The sequence below is a fragment of the Rhagoletis pomonella genome, unplaced genomic scaffold (genome assembly GCF_013731165.1).
Source record: "Rhagoletis pomonella isolate Grant_MI unplaced genomic scaffold, Rhpom_1.0 Rhpom_scaffold_00182, whole genome shotgun sequence".
NCBI classification, from domain to species: domain Eukaryota; kingdom Metazoa; phylum Arthropoda; class Insecta; order Diptera; family Tephritidae; genus Rhagoletis; species Rhagoletis pomonella.
The window spans coordinates 3312-14878 of NW_023458736.1; the positions used below are offsets into that span (position 1 = coordinate 3312).

The 11567-nt window shown below is 35.8% G+C and overlaps 1 protein-coding gene across 1 annotated transcript; it reads left to right on the forward strand.

The window, feature by feature from the left end:
• Nucleotides 1–326: 326 nt before the first annotated feature.
• LOC118750255 (actin-related protein 2/3 complex subunit 2-like) lies at nt 327–6454 on the forward strand (the record flags this gene model as incomplete). Its single annotated transcript, XM_036484979.1, has 3 exons — nt 327–452; nt 525–634; nt 6415–6454. Coding segments are annotated over 3 exons (264 nt in total), but the record flags the coding sequence as incomplete, so codon positions are not given.
• Nucleotides 6455–11567: the final 5113 nt, after the last annotated feature.

The following is an 11567-nucleotide window of genomic DNA, read 5'->3' on the forward strand; positions in this document are numbered from 1 at the left end:
TTATACCATCCCAAATTTTTCTATAAATTTTGGTAATAATATACCAAAGTGGAAACCCTGGTTGAGATTAAGATAATTGTTCATTATTATGCAGAAAACATACTCATGCAATTGGTGAGCTGTGCGGTTAATAGGAAGAAGGAAGCTTCACTTCAGTCGCACGTGGGATCCACACACCATCTTTTTGTTTTAAACTTCAGTTCAGATACAGATTTCTTGGAGGATGCGTCGAATTACGTATTTTTAAGATAAAACATTAAGTTAATCCATTTATATTTTAATTCCGAGATACGCATATTTTAATATATTTATAGATACTATAACATATAAACTCTTGTGTCCTGGGTCTTCTCTTTTCAGTTCTTTTCCCTCGACATACTAGCAAGGCGACACGGGGTAACACCATTAATCTAATACACATGTTCCGAGATTATTTACACTATCATATTAAGGCAAGTTCGGTGCAGTAATGGTGGGCCATACTTTTGAAATTAAATACAAAATTACTGACTTTAATTTTTCAGTGTTCAAAAGCGTACATTCATTCTAGAATGCGCGCAAAAACTTCAGACTTCCTGAAAGTACTTAATCGTGCCAGACCGGCAACGAAAAATACGGAAAAGAAAACAATAACGTAAGTTGATAAATTTTATATTTATTTGACTAAAAATTTTTTCATATAGTGTGTCATATAAGCGCGTAAATGCCTGGCAACCACGTAAACCTTGTAAACTTACTTAATTTTCTATGGAAAACTGTTTTATTTACGAGGTTTACGGTTCTACGAGGCATTTAAACGTTTAGATTAGAGATGGGCGCGGGATATCGGGACCCACGGTACTGATTTCGGGCCGGGTATGTAGTATCGGGAAGGTCCGTAAAAATTTTGCGCGTGGGACGAGACCAAAATCCTTTCCCGCCACTTCCGTTAAATTCACAATCTCCATAATTTCAGAAAATCTTCTTTAAAAATATTGTATGGAATATGCACTTTTTTATGTTTTATTGAGACGAAAACGAACAACAAAGCAAAACGAAATAGTTGGAAGGTGCCAGAACTTTAATTTTTGTTTTCCTTGAAAACGTTGTGTAACAAATGTAGTTAACGAAGCGATATTCTGCCGAAATCTGCAATAAAATCAGCATTTTGTAAACTTTAGTCCTACAATTGCCACGCCCATTTTTAGGGGTTTGTCGCCGTACAAATATTATACCTGGATACACAAGTATTCTATGGGAATCTGCAATAAAATTTAAATTCTTGCAAAAACACGATGTTTAACACCTTAGTAAATATATCTCAACATAAGTTTTGGAAAGCAAATAACAAAAATTGTTGATTCTCACGAAATAAACCATCTCGTCATAAAAAAAAAATATTCTAAAAACAGTTCTTGAAATTTACTGGTCTTCACTATGCAAATCAACTTCAAAAAGTTCAACTGTTAATAGCCAAGTTAGCTTTAGCACAATCTTGACCATCTTATATATAAAAATATTAAGCCCGTTTCTTTAGCTTTAAGACGGCGTTAAGATGAAGTCTCTAGATGGGCAGAACCCGAGATATAACGACTTGAAGCAGGACATGATTAGTCAGAATCGCGAAAAAATGCAAACTTTGACAGATCATATCTCCAAAGAAAAAAACAAAACCAAAATTCCTCGATCACGTGTTAGATTGGGCTTGTTAGAGTTGCAATCAGAACCGCATTGTTGCGCGAATTATTAAAGTATCACGTTCTGTGTGCAATGTATTATTAGTTGGGCAGTTGCAAAAATGTTGCCATTTGTTATCAGTACGGCAGTAATGCCGTTTTTATTACGTGCTTCGAACAAGCCCCTTAAGTCATGTATAGAACCCATAAAAAAAATTTGAAGCCAATCGAAAGTGACACAAAATTTGGTGACCGCTATGAAAAATAATGAATTTTTTTTATGTTTTATTGAGACGAAAACGAACAGCAAAGCAAAAAAAAATTAATCGGAAGATGCTACGTTTTTTAAATTTTTTTTTAATTTAAAATTAATTTGAAAGTCGTGTGAATTTTTTCTTTGTGATAGATTTCGGGACCCACAGCACCCGCGGTACAATTCTGAAAAACGTCGGGATGGGCGGGTTCGGGACTTAAAATTTTTGTTTCGGTATGGGCGGGATCAAGATTCAGTACTAATAGGTCCCGTGCGCACCTCTAGTTTAGATGAATTCCCATAAGGGTGATTCAAAATTGGAACTTTTTCGAATTTGGACTGAGGACATTCGATTTCTTGAAGATAAGAGGCCTTCTAAAATTTCCGCTTATTTGAACAAGATATAGAGGTCGCTAAACGCTGTTGTTTGTTTTCCGGAGACAACAGATATTAAATGCATCTTTATAAACAAGTAGGTGTATTTTCATAAAGTCTTGTCGGATTTCGCTGAAATTTCGTAGGTATATTCCAAAATATCAGTTTATTGGAACACAATTTATATAAGTTCGACAAATTAGTTTTTATCATATTTATTAATTAGTAACTAAGTTTTGCTTTATAGACAATTAATATTTGCAATATTTTTTTTGTTCCTTAACCAGTATATGTAGTATACATCTAAGATCACATTATAATTCATATCAATAGTGGACCTCATCATTAAATATTATTAAACATCAAATAAAAAAACACCACATAAATATCACTTATACGCCATGTTGCATCCAGGTGTTTTCCTAGTTATTGTAAATATTAATAGTATAATAAAAATATTTTGGCGCTTACACCTTTGCCAAGTGTTTGGCCGAGCTTCTCCTCCAATTTGTGGTGTGTGCCTTGATGTTGTCACAAAAATATAAGTATTTTAGAAGAATGTTTTTACAGAACTTAATTGAAGAATGGCAAGTGGTTAGCAATGCGCGCTATCACTGCGCAAGGCCTGGGTTCAAGCCCTGGTCAAAGCAACATCGCAAAGAAAATATAGAAAAAGGTTTTCTTCGCTATCATTACAAATAACAATTAGTTCATTTTAATTGTGGAGGTCCACTATTGATATGAATTATAATGTGATCTTAGATGTATTTAGCATATGCTCAGTGGTTAAAGAATAAAAAAAAAAATTATTGCAAATATTAATTGTTTATAAAGCAAAAATTAGTTACTTACTAATTAATAAATATGTTTAAAACTAATTTATCGAACTTATATAAACTGTGATCCAATAAACTGAAATTTTGGAACCTACCTACGAAATTTCAGCGAAATCCGACAAGATTTTATGAAAATATACTTACTTGTTTATAAAGATGCTTTTAAAATCTGTAGTTTCCGGAAAACAAACAACAGCGTTGAGCGACCTCTAAATTTCTCTAAATTTTGTTCAACTAAGCTGAAATTTTAGAAGGAACTTGTTTTCACTCTTATCTTCAAGTTCTCAGTCGAAATGCAAAAAAGTTCCAATTTTGAATCTCTCTAATACCAAATATTTTATAACTTGTGAATGTGCCAATATTTTTTCGATGGTCGTTGTGGAACTCATTTTTTTCTGGTTCACAACCATAAAAAATACCACTTTGACAATTTTTCGAAATTCGAATTATTTTCGGAGCTAAAGCTATACTGGCGACCAGGCATAACACTACCAACACTATTTTTTTATAAAGAAATATTTTTTTTTCTGTGCGCGACCTCTAAGGATTTCGATGAAAGTTGAAGAGATTGGAGGTCTAGGTGACATGAATATACGTGCAGCATATTTTGCCGATATGACATAGGGTTGCCTATTTACACGGGGCTTGAATTTTAAGAAAACGTCATACATACCTTTCTTTAAAGTGCTGTATCTTGGAAACCTTTTAACGAAACTTAATGAACAAAAATTTATTTCTTCCGTCTTATTATGGGCTTTTGATTTTTTATAGCATTTTGAAAATCTTTTATTTTTACATAAAAACATTGTATATAATGCCAACTTTAAGTACCTAAATGGGCATAATGGGCTAAATACTTAGGCGTATGGACTCTAGATCGTCTAACGCTCGAGCAATGTGATAAATAGACATTGAAATTTTATGAAATTGCTAGAGCAAGTCTTCAACCCCTGACGTTACAAAAAATTCGTACACCCGAAACCTTCTACCAATGGAGTAAGAATAATTTAGAGAAAAAGAAGGTGCTGTATGTTTCCAATGGGATGTCTGTAAAAAATAACTGCAACTAACTTTACAGTGGACTTTATTTCGACTATGACTACGTGCCAATTACTTTAATCCTATATTAAGCTAGTTTAAAAGGTTAAATAACATCAAGTTAGGGAACTTCATATACTTCTTAAACAAATCTTTAAATCAATAAATAATTTTTTTCTTTTTAGTTCTTAGTGTATTAAAAGCGTGTTGTTGGTTTTTTTAAACTATAATTTTGCCATTCATTAGATTTGTTTCTTTACACTCCTTTCCTTTTTCTTGTTTTAATAAAAGGACTAACCTTGAAGCTATCATTGGAGTCGGATATTCTTTTGCAATGAGTGTTTTTGGGCGTTCCTGGAATATATTGTGTGTTTGCGAATCTATCTTGAAGCTTTTGCTTAACTTCATTTTAGTCACTCTTGGACGCATACAGCACCTTGGTTTTCTCTAAATTATTCTTACCCCATTGGTTGTTGTTGTTGTTGTAGCAGCACACAAGTTCCCCGTTCCCCACTGAGTTTTTGACAGTCCTTGGCCAGATATAAATCTGGGTCGTTCCGGTTACGTAGACCCGACTGTCGTGGGACGTACCCCCATGCCGCACGTAGTATATTCATGTCACCTAGACCTTCAATCTCTTCAAATCTTCATCCAAATCCTTAGAGGTCGCGCACAGAGGTGGCCGCGGTGACATGAAATGCCTCTATAGTCAACGCTATAAGAAAAACTAAATAAATACAAGTTTCAAACATTGTCCAAAACTTACACTGACCGAAATTGATTAGATTTTATTTATTTTCTCCAGGTTGTTTATACCAATTCTGCTTATTAAAAAAAAGTTAAATACCACGCTTTCCACGCATTTTTATTTATTTTGTCTACATTTTTTGGTGGTTATTAGCAATTTTTAAAATATTCTGGACTGCTCAATCGCTTTAACACTAGAGAGATCAAAGCCGTCAAAAGACCACATTCACGTTTTTGATAGAACATATTAACATAGCTATTGCATTTGAATCGTTTTCGATGAGTTTGAATAATTCCACTTTGTTTACGTTATTCTTATATAAAATAGTGAATATTATAATTGAAAACCATAAAAGAAGCAGCAGCGATATGAAAGAAATCATTTTAATGCGAGAGTTGTAAATTTTTGGGTTAAAAACCATCGAAAAAATTGTCAAAATCGAGTCGATCTCAAATTTTCGAATTTCAGAACATGCCTGTATGGTTCAAAATTTCTGAAGTGGGCCCGAAATTTTTTTTGGCGACATTTTTGCAAGTTATATTAAAAAGCTTTGCAACAAGTACCAACTATACAATACTGATTTTTTTAGTTCGTAAAAATAAACAAGGAACCGTAATTGCCTACAAAAAATAATTGTTCAGACTAGTTTTTTTTTTTTCAAAAGTATAATATACAATAATACTACTTATACCAAAGTTAGCAAAATCCATCAAACAAAAGGTAAATAATTTTTTTTTCAAATTAGATGTTTAAAAATTGTTTATACAATATCTCTTGAAAAAATTTAAATTTTGCAAACCCGCTCTAGGGTAAAATTTTTACCCGAAATTACTATAAGATTATTGATATAACTTCCAAAATTGTCGCTTTAAAAATCAGTGGCCCCACTTCAGTAATTTTGAGCCGTATGTATACTAATAGATGTTTTTGAAAAATAATTACCTATGTGTGGGTGATTGAAATTATTCATTACTTTTATACATTCTCACACAAATAAAATATTACAGCTCGTAATACGTAATTTATCCGCTCTTGGTAATTAAAAATTTCCGACTTTCTAATGCACCAGTGGGTAGTTGAACGAAACGTACATATTTACTGAATAATAAATTAATTCATTACTTTTAAAAATTTCTGTTTTTTGAGATTTCATCATACAATTAATTAACATGATAAGGAGAATATGTTCGGTCTAACAGATAAATAAACTTACCAACAATGGCGAAGATATGGGTCTTTTCAACTGTCTTTTTGTTTACCAACTGTATGAGTTTATCAAACTTTGATTACAATCATACACATAACACAGCTTTGCAACAAGCTCATTCCAATCACGAGAAAATAAACAAAATCCAAACAATTTCGAAAACAATTATCACCTATAATAAGTAAATTATAAATGGTCAAATTCCACAAACAAAGCTCGACCTTGGAAAAAATTTTGGCACACTATACAAATTTCGACTCATTTGGAACTGTAACATAATTTTATGTTTTTTGTTTTTGCAGGGGGAGAACATTCATTCGAAAGGATTAAATTGTGGACAATGTCTAGTTGCTTTTATATCCGTATATTAATTACACTGGATTACAAACTTTAGTTTGGTTTTTGTTCTCCAGACGCCACTATCCAATTTCAATGTAGAATTGCCCGGTGATTCCGAAAATCGAGTAAATTTTTTTCTATGGATACGTTTTTAAGATATTTTCATGTTACCGTTATTCAGCTCAAAACATAAAGTAGTTCCACTTAATCACGCATATCTTACGAACCAATTTAACTATCTTAAAAGAAGATACGTCAAATCAAAGCTAGTGAAATTCTCCATAAACCATATATACATCGCTTTCCGATAGGGCTGATAGTTTCTGACAAATTAATTAGTCATTCCAGTTTTTTTATTTTTGAATAAAAAAGTGAAAAACAAAACAAACTTTAACAGAAGAAAAATTTAAAAAATAACAGGTTCTGTGCCAAGTTTTTGCACCTGTGCTAAAGCCTGTTCTGTTACAAATAAAAATTAAGTTACTACTGAAGAATATCGTTGAATAAATAAGAAATAATGAGTGGTCAAATGAAAATGCGCAAAGATTTTTTGTATGAAATATGAGCAGAAAAGCGTGTTACTCAGGTGTATGTGGCGTATGAGTAACTTTATTTCCTGCTTATTTTTCATACAAAAAATCTTTGCGTATTTTCATTTGACCACTCATTATTTCTTATTTATTCATCGATTTTTTTCATTAGTAATTTGATGTTTTTTTTGTAACAGAGCAGGCATTAGCACAAATGCAAAAATTTGGCACAGAACCCGTTATTTTTTTAATTTTTCTTCTGTTAAAGTTTGATTTTTTAATGATTCCAATAAAAAAGAAATAAATGGAATGATTATTAGATTTGTCAGAAACTATAAGTCCTATCGGAAAATGATGTATTTACGGTTTATGGAGAAATTTATTAGCTTTCATCTGCCGCATTTTATATTAAGATTGTTATTGGTTCGTAAGATATACGTGATTAAAAGGAACAAATTTTTGCATTAAGCAGAATAACGCTAAATTGAAAATATCTTAAAAACGTATCCATAGAAAAAAAAACTTCATTTTAGGAATCACCGAGCAATTCTACATAGGAATTTGATAGTGGCATGCACAGAACAATTTTGCTGTAAACCAGTGTTATTAACAATCACAGCTTGATGACAGGAAGTTTCATGAATTTAAAACATGTGCTTCTTGAAATAGATACAAAAAATGCCCAAGGAATACATATATGTACATATTATACCAGCTAATACGAAAAAAACCAGCTGCTAGGAGTATTAAAAACTTAAAGTGAAATTATTGAATCGATTTACAGTACCATAATTGAGTCTGGTTGAGTCGTAAATATATTGACATCTTGAGGAATCCCTAAATGAAATTTAACTAAATATATGAAAATAAGTTAAGTAACAAATACAGCGTGTTAAGCATTGCCGCATTGCAAAAGCATAGTAACCAAACAATAATAAAGCATTAAATAAATAAAAATAAAATTTAACATACGAGCCAATATGAAACTGACTTCGCATGGAAGGCTGTTGATCAAAGAATTTGATATGGAATCCACAAATGATAAAAAATTCAATATCGATAATCAAAATCCTACCTGATAAATATGTATTTATGTATATCTAGTTTTATTTCTGCTGTTATTGTTAACGCGAAAGCGGTAGGTGAGTATGTAAATATATAAACACGTACTCTTCTATGTAGGCAGTTATACGTTGCTTCTAAATTTGATGTAATCATATGGATCTTTGAAGGCATTGTCACCGTCGCTCAATTGGGCCGCTTCATACAAGTTGATGCTCAAAATTCTGTAACCGTTTTTCCCCTGAAAATTATGTAGACACACCCAAAAGGGAAATATAGAGCGTATGTTAATCGGTAACAAAGTTCGCTGCGAGTAAATTTTTGACAAGTATGAGGTGAATAAAATTTCACTAGCTGATATGTAGGGCTCGGAATCTCATGCAAATGCATTTTTTTTATTGGGCATCTTCAAATGGAAATGGTTAAGTTATCATGAAATTTCCTTCAAAATGGCATTCAATCGTTAGTGCATATTTTGCAGTAAATGCATGGTAGTGCATATTTTGGAAAAAATACCTGTTTTGCATACCTAATGCGCATATTTTAGTATATTTTACAATAAATGCATATGGTTTTTGCATATTTTTGCTCTTTTTGTTTTACAACCATTTAAATTTAGTGCGAAATCTCTTGACAAAAAAAAATTACCTTTAATCTTTTCCCAAATATTCTTCTATTTGGATAGCCAAGCGGCCATTAAGGCACTCTCTTCTACCTCTGCTAGATCTCAATTAATGGAGGACTATAGGAGAGCTGGCCTATATCTCTGATCAATACGAAACTGATTTAATATGGGTGCCGGGACATAGGGTCATTTACGGAAACGAGGAAGCGGACGAACAAGCAAGGTGCGGCTCCGCACTGAATGTGTCCCACGCAAAAATTACTGAAATTTATCACTTGAAGAGCAAGCAAAAGGTGGAACCGTACAGGATCGTCCAGGATTACCCGGCAGTTCTGGGTGTCATACGACCCACTTAAAACCAAAGCTCGCTTAGGAATGAACAAAGAAGATACCTACCAACTTACTGCAGAGTACTGGCCCGTTAGGGTACATGCCGAAAGGATTGGACTGCCCTTCAACAGGTTTTATCGCAGTTGCGATGACCCTGGCTTAAAAGAAACGTTCAAATACTGTGCGAGTATCCAGCCCTCGCAAGGATGAGGCTTAAGACACTCGCCAAGCCATTCCTGAAGAATGTTTTAGAATGCAGCTGCCTTTCTCTGAATGACGTACAAAAATTTATTAAAGCCGTCAAATGACTGCAGGTGGTACGAGTTGTGGAATCAAAATGGCATTCTTGTCACCACGATGACAATCGACTTAAACCAACCAAACATCCATCTGAACCACTATTAAACACTAGGGATGTTCTGAGATACTTCGCCGACCTAAACGCGGTTAGATCGCCGAAACAACAGCCCTTGTGGTCGGGTAAAACACGAGTCATTCCGGTACGTAGAACCGGCTGTCGTGGGAACAAAGGAGATTCGTATCCACCGATAACACTCCTTTCTCCGGTAGCGAAGACACTTGAGGCCCTGCTGCTCCCGTATTTCACGAACCACCTGACTCCAGCGAAGCATCAGCATGGTTTCCGTAAAGTGCACAGTACAACAACAGCAGTTAACGCCATAAACACTCAGATAACTCGTGGCCTTAACCGTAACCGTCCCTGTGAGAGAACGACTCTAGTAGCGTTGGACCTGTCAAAGGCTTTTGACACTGTCAGCCATTCCACGCTACTAGAAGATATAGAGGCTTCCTCTTTCCCACAGAGGCTCAAACGGTGGTCGGCAAATTATCTGAGTGGTCGACACTCGTCGGTAATGTTTAGAGACAAATCGAGCAAACTTAGGAAAATCAAACAGGGGGTTCCACAGGGTGGTGTCCTTTCCCCGCTACTGTTCAACTTTTATATTTCAAAGCTCCCTCAACCACCAGAGGGAGTCTCGATTGTCTCTTACGCCGACGATTGCTCGATCATGGCGACTGGGAATGGAATTGATGACCTGTGTTCGAAAGTAAACGGGTATCTCTCCGATCTTTCTCGCTTCTTCACTGCAAAGTGTCTAGCCCTCTCCCCTACGAAATCCTCCGCGACCTTGTTCACCACCTGGACGAAGGAGGTCAGGCTACCGCTGGGAATTCACGTCGATGATACACCAATTCCGACGGTGAATAACCCCAAAATACTCGAAGTAACATTCGACAGCCTGCTCTCCTTCTCTGCGCACGCTACCGCTATTGTCAACAAAGAACAGAGCCGCAACAAAGACCTCAAGTCGCTAGCCGGCAGTACCTGGGGCAAAGACAAAGAATCGCCGGGGACTAGTAGGACGCAGTGGATGAAGCTACAGACAGCACAGAACACCGCACTCAGGACAGCGACCGGATGCCTCCTGATGTCACCCGAACACCACCTCCATGACGAGGCGAAAATGCTCCCAATTAGGGAGCATAACATAATGCTCTGCAAGCAGTTTCTGGTTGGGAGCCACAGATGCGGCCGCCCAAACAGACAGCTGCTTGCAGAGGAGCCCTCGCCTAGACACGTCAGGAGGTTCATTAAGCAGCCTCTGGACCCGTCAGCATAGCGACAGGCCCTTAACGGCATTCACAGGGACTCAGTCTCGAGTTATGTAGACTCTAGACCTGTGAATGCCGTTCTAGGCACACAAACACCGGGAATTGACGCGACGGAGCTCCATCTGCCTCGGGAGACAAGAACAACAATAGCCCAACTTCGCTCTGGCTACTGCAGCAGGTTAAACTCATACCTGAGTAGGCTAAATGAGGATGTGCCAAATGAGTGTCCGGCATGCGGAGAGATCCCTCACGACTCGAAACATCTCTTCGCATGCCAGGAAAACCCGACAACCCTAACGGCGTTGTCCCTGTGTACCGACCCCGTCGAGGCTGCACGCTTTTTAGGGCTGCCCTTAGTGGAACTCGACGACAACGACTGAGATATCAACCGATCTGGGCGGAGTTGTTGTAGCCGCTACAACAACAACAACTAGGGCTGTTCCAAGAATGATAGAATACAAGATTGCGCCAATCGAGCTGAGAGCAACTGGCCGTGACGTCAATAAATACCAGAATGAGAGAGCAAGACGAACTTGACAAGAAAAAGAGGAAGCATCGGACAAAAGGCGGTATTGCCAAATTTTGAATTTGAAAAAGCACCAAATTTGTATTGGTGTATTTTATAGACTTTATATGCATACATAATTTTATTGTAAGGATGCCGATTCAAATTAATATAAATCAATGTTTCTTGCACGGCGGTTGATTTCTTCTGGCATGATTGAAGGTGCTTTCACATATTTTGTTGTCGCTTATGACTGTCACTGTGCCATGATTTTGTTTAAAGTTTTGTAAAGTTGCTTACCACACTTACGATTGCTATGAATTTTGCTTCCATTTTTTTTTAAGATTTTCTAATTTGGTGTCTTCAAACTAAAAACAAAAGCACCAAAAACGCGCCAAGCACCAAACTCAAAAATGTTCGCGTTTTGAA